The following is a 12296-nucleotide window of genomic DNA, read 5'->3' as shown; positions in this document are numbered from 1 at the left end:
TCAAACCTGGCTCTCCAAATTAGAGTCCTGCCACTCTTAACCACTACACCAAACTATCTCTCCCCTGTCTCAAGAGATGCTGCTGCAAATTATGATGTCCCATCATCACCGATTGTGTTTCCTACCCATGCTTATATGCTGCTTTTTTCTGGGCCAGAAACATGAAGCATGGTGACATCACATCATGCATTTGGTAGTGTTACAGGAGTGAAGGTGGTGACTGCTAGCTGCCCCACAGCCATGAGTTCTGGCCACAGCTCCACCATCCTATGCAAGCAGTCTAAACTTGGCATGCAGTGGGACTCAAGAATCACTGTTTACCTTTGGACAAATGGCCAAGAGCAAGCAATTATTGAAACTGGGAGTAAATCAAGTATGGATCAGTTGTATCTGCATAAGAACTCTGCTGAAATCAATGGGTTTCCATTGTGCATAAACTGGAAAAGGATTATATATCACCTGGCCTTACTGGAATAAGACTTCAGAAAATTTTGAGGGGGGAAACAGCTTTTTAGGGGCAACACTTGAAGTCAACGCAAGGACTTGAAATCATGAGCTATTTTTCACATGCTGAAATTCTTCTCCAGTCAGGCTTTTAAATCAAGTGGTACTTTAGAGCACAGAGAAGCCTTTTCACCTTTTTTCCAGCTTCCCACACAAAATACTTTCATGGTGCCGCTAAATTCCATAACTCAAATGCCAAAACTCCGAAAGCCTCCCTCCCACCTTACATGTTTCCATTCTCTAGCTTTTGGCAAAAAAGGATGAAAAAATACAATAAATATTGACATTGCTACATTCTTTCTTTCCTCCTCTTTCAATTGCCATTTTTCTAAACCAAACAAGACTCCTGGTTCATGTTCTTTAATTGCAGGAAATGCAAATATGTGTATTTCTCTAAAAAATGTTAACTTATGGGGACGCATTGGCTCTCTGTTCAGCAGCGAGTCAATACGCTTCCCAGCTGAGAAATCACTTATGATTGTTAAAACATTATTTTGTGAGCACTTGAGGAATTTTCCATACAAAAGCAGATTTTATAGGATACTTCCCTTATTCGCGCCTTTGTTTTCTGAAAGAACAGCTTTTGTGATTAGTGTGGAATGCTGACACCTGTCGCAGCAACCGAGGTTTACATAGAGACCACCTATCCATGAAAGTGCCTTTCTCCTACTCCCCCAACGCATATTTAAAATGTTAATTGAACGCACCTCAATACAAAGATGTAATTTAACCCAACACTACAATATCCACGTGTTCGCCCTCTACTGTTCCGAATGTCACTCTCTCAGTATGCAGTTTCCAATTTAAAGCTGCACTAGAAGTCACACAGGAGGCAAAATGTGGCTTTAAGAACTGGAACCATTCACCATTCCCTTTCAGACAAGGGGAGGAAATGTTGCATTTTCCTAGTGATTTGTGCAGCTGGAGTCAAATGATGTTCTTCTAAAAAGAACAGATAGTACATTAAGAACGGTACCTGGTTTCAGAGGAAGAAACCTGTTTTACACATAAAAAGGATTAAGGAGAAACTTCTGAATATGCTTTATGACTAGTTCACTAGGTCAATTACTCCCATGCCTGACTGCATCTCTAAATTTAAGAACACCCCCCCCCCATCACTACTTTTGCATTTTCATGAAACAAAATAGCACAGAACACAGATATCTTTTCCTATTCCATCTCCACAAAAGGCTATCCCAACCAATACAGGGCAAACCTGGATTTTATGCAGAAATCTGACAAATTTATTGAGTAAATTTCATGTATTCTGTTGGAGTTCATGGCACAGGTTTATAAAAACTTTTCTTTTGTGGGGGCTCCAAATATTATAATGTTCTGATTCAGGATTGATCCAAATATACACAAATGGCAATGTAGAGCAAATATCAAAAATAACATTGACGAAAAGGAGATGTGGCAGAAAGAGTTTGATATTTTAACCACTACACCATGCTGTCTTCATTTTTATCTTGACAAGAACCGTGTGAGGTAGGTAAGTCAGAAAGGGCTGAAGTTACAGAAGGGTGAATAGAGCACCATTGAGTGATATAAACAGTAACTACACTATCACATGGTAACCCCTCCCCCAAATTCTCAAATATAAGATAATGACAGAAATCCAAGAGAATTCCTCTTTTGAAAGAGGAAAAGAGAATCAAAGGAACCAAGTTATATCTAAAAAAAAAATCATAAAAAGAAATTCTATCCTCCATAACAATCCTACTGCGAACGGAGCTGTGTTTTCAGCAAAGGTTTGTGGTCATCCTGAAACCAACAGGCAGCAATCAGATTTCTCTACCAGACCAGAAGAATATCTCTGAGTGTCAGTGCTGGGGGATGGTTATTGCTGTCATCTTCTGCTTGTGGACTTCCATAGCGGCCATTTGTGGAAACAAGTTGGTGAACCCTCCCATCTCCCTCCCAACCCCAGAAAGGGCTGCTGTCACAATACCTTCATTCAGCAGAGAGCTGCATGCCCTGGCTTAGTCACAGTGAAGAGCCTGACAGCTCTGATAAGACCCTGAGTCTAAGAATCTCTCTAAACAAAACTTCTTACATGAGGACGCTCAAGTGAAGGGGAATGCAATGTTAGCCGGGAATCATAGTTTAAAAGCCATAGGCTCTGTCAATTTCCCCTCTCCTTAAGAAGGTAGTTTGAAAAGATAGAGCCCCATCGCTCCTCAAAGCCTTTGTTGCATCTAATTAACAAACCCTCTGAGGAGCATCTCTGCCCGCTGTCTTTTTAAACTACCCTTTTGTAGAGGGGGGGAATTGACAGAGCCTTCCAACCTGTCTTTTTAAACTACATGTCCCAGCTAACATTGCGTTTCCTTTCACTTGAGCATCTTCGTGTAAGAAGGATCACGTAGAGAGACTCTAAGGGTTTTTTTCTGCCATCTACTGGATTAGGCAAGTACAGTTAAAGCTTTCCTTTGCAGAAGTCATGGGGATTTGGGGTTGATCAAATACACTGGAGACTCCAACATATCATCTAGAGAAATTTTCTGTGACCAACCTCTACCCCATGGAAATGTCAAGACAATAGTCCCCATGGCAGGTGAGACCCTTCTCCTTCCCCCCAAGCTATGGAGCCATCCTAGACCACAGGTAGACAAGTGGAGCAGCTCTCCAGGGGCCTCTTAATGAAGCTACCGCCCAACAGCTTGAGGCTGGCTGAGGCTCTTGAGGATGATGCAGAAACTCAGGGCCAAGCTACAAGTGATGAATGACACTTGAACGGCAAGTGGATTGAGTGGAGCGCAAGTGGAGGGCAAGCGAACAGGGAGGAATACACTTGCCGTTCAAGTGCCATTTGTCACTTGTAGCTTGGCCCTCAGCAATGGTTAGAGGCATCAAGCTAGCCAGCTGGAGAAGGGAGAGTGGGTCATGCACATGCCCGAAGATGTAGGGGTAGGGTGTGTAGGGGAGAGGAACTCCCCTTCTGGGTAATGCCAGTTAACTGAACATTCTAGATTATCAACTGCCAGATAACAAAGCTTGTACTGTATTTGCCTTGCCACGCGTAATTATCTGAACCCCATAATGTGCAGCATTTTTACATTTAAATTGCATAGATTATAAAATGTTCTTTGTAAAACTGGACACTCTAAGATTTTTAAGTACATTTTTTTTTTAAAAAAAGGCTTTACTCCAGTGTATCCACCAGTGTATATTGCTGGGGTATATTGCAAAGCTCCAAAGAGCTGTTTATTATTCTGCCAAATCCAAATCATTTTTTCATGCAGCTGTATAATAAGAACAAAAAGAGAAAGAGAGCTGTTTCTTATCAGTTCATTTGACATCTGCAGTTATAAACAAGCATTATTTTTAAAAATCATTATTGCTGCAATTAATTATGATGTCACCAAGAAGATTGCGACTTACAGCACAAAGAGCCACAGGAACAAATAGAAGCTCGACACACTCAAGATCTTGCCTGAGTTTCAGGCCTCAAAGATAAGGCAGAGAGACGAGTACAGAATGCGTGTCAAATATACAATAAAGCATTACTTTGTCCATTACGTGCTACATAAAGGGGCTTTATTGCAGAAGGAAACAATTAACATTTAAAGAACTGAGGAATCTGGAACATCATCTTGCAAAAAGGAAGGAAGATTAAATATTTGTGACGATTTAATCATTGTGGTTGTACTGATGTGATACAACAGTTGTGCTTCCAGTTAGTACTTTGCTCTGGGAACGTGTTTATTTGTACTGTGATGTTAAACTTGGTTCCCCAGAAAGGTTTAAAAGTGATCCTAAGCTGCTATACTAAGATTTACATTTTCACCCCTTCAGACTTATTTGCACATTTGTGAGTCCCACTGAGACAAAACCTATGCTTGCACAAGCATGAAGAATGTGTGAATGAGATAATGGGGTGCTGGGGCAGAATATTTCATATCCGAATGACCCCCCCCCCCTTAAAAACTCCTTGCCAACAGAAAAGTGGCACATTGGTGCTATGCAACTCTTTGTGTCTGTTTGTTGTCGTGGACTTTCTAACATAAGGAAATGATTTTTAAAAATGTGATTTCCTCCACCTGCAGTCCATCCACCTGTGCAGATTAGGCCACTTCGGAGTATGGCTCCCCCTGCCCCCCAACAGGTTCTCCTCCTTGCACAACAATTAATAATAATGATAATAATCAGGGGTCATTTCATAGAAAAAGAGCGGAGGAACTCATTAGCATAACTCATTAGCATAACCTATTAGCATATGCCATGCCCCCTGACATCACCAGAAGTGTGTCATTAGCATAACTGATCTGCGTATGCCACACCCCCTGACATCACCTATCCTGGCTGTTTTGGACCCAATCCTGGTCATTCAGGGCCGAAATTGGGCCCAAAATGGCAAAAAGGGGCTGAAAATGGCCGAAAAGGGGCCCAAAATGGTCAGGATCGGGCTGCTGTTGTGTGGGAGAGTGATCCACCATCCGCCAGAGGCCCGATCTGGGCCATTTCAGCTCCAATCCAGGCTTAAACAGGGCCCAAATGGCCGAGAGTTAGGTGAGTGGGGCCACCTGACATGACCTCTTTGGGAAACTGCCGGAACTGCGTTCCTGCATGTTCCCTCTCAAAATGAGCCCTGATAATAATAATAATAATAATATTTGATTTATATGCCAGCTTTCAGGACAACTTAACACCCACCCAGAATGGTTAACAAATTATGTTATTATTATCCCCACAACAAAACACCCTGTGAGTTGGGTGGGGCTGAGAGAGCTTTGGATGAGCTGTTACTGAGCCAAGGTCACACAGCTGGCTTCAAGCAGAGAAGTGGGGAATCAAACCCAATTCTCCAGATTAGAGTCCCGCGCTCTTACACCATACTGGCTTTGGAACATTTGTCTGAAAGACAGTATTTAAATGTTTGTGTGTTTGTGTCATCAAGTCACAATCAACTTATGGCAACCCCAGCAAGAGGCTGTCAAAGCAAGTGAGGAGCAGAGGTGGTTTGCCAGTGCCTTCTTCTGCAGAGTCTTCTTTGGTGGACCCCCATCCAAGTACTGACCCTGCTTAGCTTCCAAGAACTGATGTGACCAGGCTATACCATGCCGCCTTCCTTCCCAGCATAGAAATAATGTAAATAAAATAACATTTTTAAAAAAAAATGCAATGGTATTTAATATGGCAAGACATTCGCGCAAATGGTTCTAAAGGACTTTAAGCTAATACTTACAATCTGTACTGCTGTTTTTCGGAACCACAGAGAAGTTTGAAGCAGAAGGATTACGGACAATATCTTCCCAATGGATTGTGTCAGCATAGCAAAGGAACCTGTTCTGGCCGACATACGCTCCTCCCCTTAAGATTTCTATATCAAAGACCAGGTGAGAAGGAGAGAGAAACATATATATTAATGAGGAGATCACGACATTTTTGATCATTTCAGAAATAGCAGAATTAAGCAAGCATAGCAGGGATACGTAACACTTTGAAATGTGAGGAGAAAAGCAGCATATGGAATCTGAAACCATCTCTTAGAATATCGATTAAATTACCTAGATTAGCCCAAGATTACCTCAAAGTCAGGAGGAGGGGGTAGATAAACCTTAAAAGAAGGGTTCACTGTCAGAAGCATATCATGACAGTAAACAGCAGACAGATATGCACAACCCTTTTGAACACTGTGCGCCAGTTTGGACAGTTTCAGGGAAATGGCAAGCTAGGCAAAGTCACCTTGTGACCTAAGTAACAATGGATTCCATTAGCATTGTTCCTTGAAATTCTAAGTCCTGCCTAAGAAATATGATACTTGTTGGTTATATAATATGGCAAGCCAACAATATATTACAAAGTTATGTTTTTTAAAAAAAAAATGGCAATGGCAGCATTGTTCTTGTTAGTAACTATTAACAATATGCTTTGAATAAATTCGATAGGTTGTCAACAAATTTTGATCACCTTGTATTTGCCAGCAGCCAAAGAGCTATTAGAAGCGGCACGCAAGGAATGGATGTGATCAGTGAGATTTTCACAACAGACAGCCTTGGACAAATCTCCCAAATACACTCCTCCCTTTCAAATGCTGCTTGTTGTTGTTGGTGGTGGTAAAGCATGCCCTCAAGTCATAGTTGACTTATGGTGACCCCTGGTGGGGTTTATATGGCAAGTGACTAACAGAGGTGGTTTGCCATTGCCTGTCTCTGCAACTCTGGTCTTCGTTGGAGTTCTCCCATCCAATTGCTAACCAAGGCTGAACTTGCTTCTGAGATCTGACAACCTGGGCTATCCAGGTCAGGGCTCTATGGGGTTTACTGTTCAGGAATGAAAAGCAGAAGGAATCCTTGAACATGCCAGTCTTTGGATCCCACCCATTGCTGATTTGCACAGACACCCTGTTTAGGGCTTCAGCGGCCAAGAAAGCAAACAAGAGTTCCCAGTCCATGAGAGTTCCTGCAGGGCTTATCGGTAGAAATTGACCCAAATCTACATCAGTGCTAATGTATTATGAACGCTCTATGTTTCCGTGGTGATGGGATTGATACAGACTGGATGAGGTGCCTGCAAACACAACCCCTTGTTTGCCAAAAAAAAAAAAAAATCCTAACATTTTTGTTATATCTCTTAGGAAGGAGAGGCCTCTAATGGAACCGTGGTATATCATACCAATCTTCTGCTCCTCTGCCTTTGCCGGTATAATAAGATACAGGTATTGACATTCACTTCCAGGAAACCTTTGGCTTAAGGAGCTTGGCTCTTCCACAGAAAAGGGGATTAACTCGCACAATAACCATTATACAGATAAGCACACACAACGAGAGATTTCGATTAGGAGCACAACCCCTGATCGCTCTGCACGGCACTGGATATGCTTGTGATGCGCACAACATCTGTTAGTAATTCTGCATTGAAGGGAAGACGGGATTTACACAGAGGTCTAGTGATTAGCAGCCATTCTCATTTTGGGTTTCATAAATTGATGGTGAGCTTAAACCACTACCTCAGAATTACACATTAATAAGATAAATGTCTCACAAAGAATGAATACCAGATCCAAATCCAGCTTCAGCTAAAGTCTGGCAAATTTATTTAAAATATCATCCCTAATATCTGTACATACATAAGAGGCCTTCGATAAAATTTATTTTCCCTATGTATTTGTCTGACAGGAATATTTGGTTCAAACTCTCGTCTTTGGCCTATAACCATGTGATCCCTTAACACCATATTGAATTTCAGGGCCCCTTCTGCATTTATTCCAGGCTTCAACAAATTTTCTTTGGCTCTATGAGCCAGGCTAAAGTTTTGGGAGCCAGACTCATTTTCCTACCTTCGAGGTTTTGCGTTTTAATTTAATAATTTTCTAATTATTGCTATCACCAAAGCTAATTCTAATTTGTTCACAGTGTCTCATAATTTTATTAAAGCTATAAGAAAATTGCTGTAGTATATAAATAAATACAAGGTTGTAATATTTGTCATCGCCACAACAAAAAACTAACATCCAAATCTAATCTAATTTCTCAGTATCCCAGTACTGCTTTAAAAAGCACTCATTAATTGAATATTGGAGTTTAGAAAGCTACTGGTTAAGGAATAAATTCATTTACCACCACTAGTAGATGTTATATGTTAGCATATAAACAAGCAATGTATTTTTTATGTCTATATGACATAAAATGCCTGCCTGCCCTTCACCCAGCTGGGATCAGGAGCAGAGAAGGTGGCAATGCCCATTCCCGCCTTCACACAGCTAGGATCAGGAGCAGAGTAAGTGGCAATGCCTGCCTGCCATTCACCCAGTTGGGATTAGGAGGGGAGCAGGTGGCAATGCCCGCTTCCCATCTTCACCCAGCTGGGATCAGGAGCATAACAAATGGCAAGGCCCATCACAGCTATATGCAAATTGTTTTCTGATGTGAAATGATAAGTTGTACATCTCTTGAGAATCTCTGAAAGATGCTGCTGAAAATATTAAGGGCCACAACGAAATTTCTAGGCATCATGGCAATCTCAAACCTGTTTTTTGTGAGCCCTGATTGACTCTAACTTGGTTTTTTCCAACACATCACAAATGAACCATTTCTATGAGCAGCAGGTAGAGGAAGTCCACATGGTATAGCCCAAGGATTGATACTTGGCTGGGGTACCACCAAGGAAAACTTTGCAGAAGAAGACAATGACGAACCACCTATGCTTCTCAGTTGCCTTAAGGTTTCTTGCTGGGGTCACCATGAGTAATTTGTGCCCTGACAGCACATACATCCTACTATATAAAAGGCAAAGTGTATTAAAGACAACTCACTTCCTACCCTGGTGCACCACCAGAGGGCACTGCTGTGGAGGGAAGCCCACATGAGGCAACCAGACCTACAGAGAGTGTGCCATGGTGGAAAACCCAGGGTGGGATCAGGTGCAGAGCAGGCAGTAAAGCTTACCCTATACCTTCACCCAGCGGGAATCAGGAGCAAAATAGGTGGCAATGCCTACCCCCGCCTTCACCTAATTGGGATCGGGAGCAGAGAAGGTGGCAATGCCCATTCCCACCTTCACACAGCTAGGATCAAGAGCAGAGTGAGTGGCAATGCCTGCCTGCCATTCACCCAGTTGGGATTAGGAGGGGAGAAGGTGGCAATGCCCCCTTCCCATCTTCACCCAGCTGGGATCAGGAGCATAGCAAATGGCAAGGCCCATCCCCTGCCTTCACCCAGCTGGGATTAGGAGCAGAGCAGGTGACAATGCCCACCTGCCACTTTCACCCAGCTGGGATCAGGCATGCAGCAGGGGGGAATACCTTCCCTCTGCCTTCACCCAGCTGGGATCAGGAGTAGGTGGCAATGCCTGCCCCCTGCCATCACCCAGTTGGGATCAGGAACAGAGCAGGTGGAAATTCCCACCCACCCCCTTCAGCCGGTCGGGATCCATAGCAAAGCATGAGGCAATGCCCATCCCTTTACCCAGCGTGGATCAGGCACAGAGCAGGAGGTAATGCCAACCCCCAACTTCATACAGCAGGGATCAGGTGAGAAGATGACAATGCCCGCCCCCTTCACCCTGCCTGGATCTGGCATGGAGCAGGAGGCAATGCCCGCCCCCGGTCAACCTGCTCAAATGAGGTGTGGAGCAGGTGGCAATGCCCCCCGACTTCACCCAACCAGAATCAGGCGCAGAGTAGGAGGCAATGTTCATCCCTTCTTCACCCAGCTGGGTTCAGGCACAGAGCAGGCAGCAAGGCCACCCCTTCATCTGGCCGGGATCAGGTGCGGAGCAGGAGGCAATGCCCATTCACTCAGCCAGGATGAGGTGCTGAGGAGGTGTCCATGCCCGCCTCCCTTGCCTTCATCTGGCCAAGATCAGTGATGGAGGAGGAAGGAATGCCCACCTGCCTGCCCTCCCCTTTCTAGAGCCCATTGTATTTTTCCCCACAATGGGCTTTGTTGCTAGTATATATATAAATATATATATGGGTGGAGAGTCTCATGCATGGGTTAGAGTAGACATCTGCTACTGCATGCAATTGGTGGAATGGGATATATATGCAACAAGAGGACCTGAAGTGGAATTAAGGAATTTCTCCCTATTAAAAATCACACACAAGGAACTGTAAACAGAATAACAGAGTTCCTCAAATTTTCTTCCTTCTAAGTCAGGTTGGGTTGAGAGTTGGATGGGTAGGGTTGAATGGTAAAATAGCAATGGGCAAAGGCTGGGACTCTTAATGCAGAACAAAACCCAGTCTTGCCAGAGTTACCTAAATTTCAGCGCCAAGGGGAGCTTCCTGCCAGCCCTCTTACCACAGCCTCTAGCTTCTTTTGTGTTTCTCTACCACCACCTCACCTCTCTTATCTTGTAAAGAGGGAAACTAGGAGAAACATGGCAGGAAAGCCTAAGGATAGTTGAGGAACTGCTGCCCCTTGTAACAAAATGGAGCCTTCCCAGCATGTTCTATCACCACCAAGAATGCTGAGGCTTGTGATAAAATGGGCCCGGAAGAATGACCACAGGACCCAACATTTTTGGCAGTGATGAAGGCTTATATGCATGCTTGGAAGCCTTCATTTCATCACTCAGAGGTGAAAGATGATCTCCCCTCCCTCTCCTCATCTTTCCATACAAACAATTGTCCTCAAAAGAAAAGTTTGGGAAAGAGTGGGAGGAGGGGAGAGGTGGCACGAAGGACTGGGGGTGTTGCTCCTGCCAAAGCAAGTAGATTATATGGGCAGCTGATTCTCCAATTTCAAAACTCTCTGCCACACATCACAAGCACCTCACAAGTCCAGTTTGAAACACTGACAGTGCAATCCTAAACAAAGTTACTCCAATCTAGACATGGGCACGAACAGAAAAAAAACCGAACATGGTGTTCATTGTTCATTGCCATCCACGAACAATGAACAACCAGCATCGACGAACATGACCTGTTCATGAACATGTTCCTTGTTCGTTGTTCGTGAGGGGCAGCAGGCCCTCCTCCAGCCATCAAGATTACTACCACACCACTCCCAGAAACCCTACCTGAGCAGGCAGCAGGAAGTGTACCAATAATAAATAATAGCTTGGCCCCAGAGCCTGGCAGCAGCCCTGGAACCTGAAGGGGTAGATCCCTACTGCACAACTCCCAGAAACCTTACCTGAACAGGCAGCAGGAAAGGTACCAGTAATAAATAATAGCTTGGCCCAGAGCCTGGCAGCAGCCCTGGAACTTGAAGGGGTAGATCCCTATCTCACCACACTCAAAGAAAATTCAAGCTCCAATGCACTCTCCCTGTCTCTCTCTCAAAATGCCAGCAGCAACTGTCTCTCCCTCATTGTCTGCAAAACCAAAGCTGGGAGGCCGCTCCCCCCTGCTCTTTGCTTCCTTGTAACAAATTTGGAGCTCCACACTTGAAAGGACGACCTACCAGATTGGGGTTTCCAGGGCAACAGCAGAAGTTCAGACAGAGTTCAGGCAGTCTCTGCCTAAGTTGCCAAGGGAATTGATTGCAGGTGCCAGACTGTCTGGCTTGACGAACAGCAACGAACAGCAATGAACAAGGCTTGAAACAACCACCTATTCGTTTAGAATGGGGCCCCACGAACAGCTTGTTCGTGAACAGCTGATTGGGCTGTTCGTGGCTTTTTTTAGTTCGTATTGCTGTTTGTGCCCATCTCTACACCAATCTAAGCCCAATGGGCTTGGACTGGAGTAACTCTTCTTAGGATTGCACTGCCTGAGAATTCTCTGTTAGAATGCTGACAGGCTGTGGTCAGAATTTTGGGATTGGGCTGGAACCAGGCCTATGCTTGTAATATGGAACCAGCTTCAGCATGGCATAGAGATCTTCCAAATGCTCTCTCTCTGTTCCTTGTCTGAGAGCAGGCAGAAAGTTTCACTTTGTGTGACTGAAACCGGATAAAGTCACAAAAGTTGCTGATTGTTAAATGCCTTCAGAGGGTCTTTTGGTCTTGACATGTAAATCATTGTGAGCAAGGTAATAAGGACCAGAGCAAACAGCTTATCTTATCGCAGGAAAGGACAGACCATCCTAAGTTATGGCTGGTTAAAAAGTGATCATTCCTTTGTAATTTACAATGTAACTGATTGCATATCAAAGAAGAAGTCTATCTTAAATGTAGAGGATGTCCTGGTCAATGTTTTTGTAAGATTCTTCATTAGATTTGTGTAATCGGAACAAAGTTTGTGTAATTGATGATGGTGTCAAACTATGCATTCCTTTGATTTTCCATCTATAAAAGGTGAAGACACAAGATGCTTGGGACCCTTCTCTTGTTAGAGGACAGAGACCTGACAGGTCTCTGAACTCTTGATTGGGGGGGGAGATATCTTAGTTGTTTTGTAT

At 43.8% G+C, this 12296-nt stretch overlaps 1 protein-coding gene across 1 annotated transcript in view; it reads right to left on the bottom strand.

The window, feature by feature from the left end:
* Positions 1–12296, bottom strand: part of ERBB4 (erb-b2 receptor tyrosine kinase 4) — a gene marked incomplete at its 5' end in the record, with an annotated part of 660937 nt that overhangs the window by 357551 nt on the left and 291090 nt on the right. The window contains one exon of the mRNA XM_054971602.1: positions 5693–5827. Coding sequence (XP_054827577.1) covers positions 5693–5827 — 135 coding nt within the window. The remainder of the gene's footprint in view (positions 1–5692; positions 5828–12296) is intronic.

The sequence above is a fragment of the Eublepharis macularius genome, chromosome 2, assembly GCF_028583425.1.
Source record: "Eublepharis macularius isolate TG4126 chromosome 2, MPM_Emac_v1.0, whole genome shotgun sequence".
Taxonomy (NCBI): Eukaryota; Metazoa; Chordata; class Lepidosauria; order Squamata; family Eublepharidae; genus Eublepharis; species Eublepharis macularius.
The sequence above is the reverse complement of the archived record's forward strand: the minus strand, read 5'-3'. Positions and strand labels throughout refer to the sequence as shown.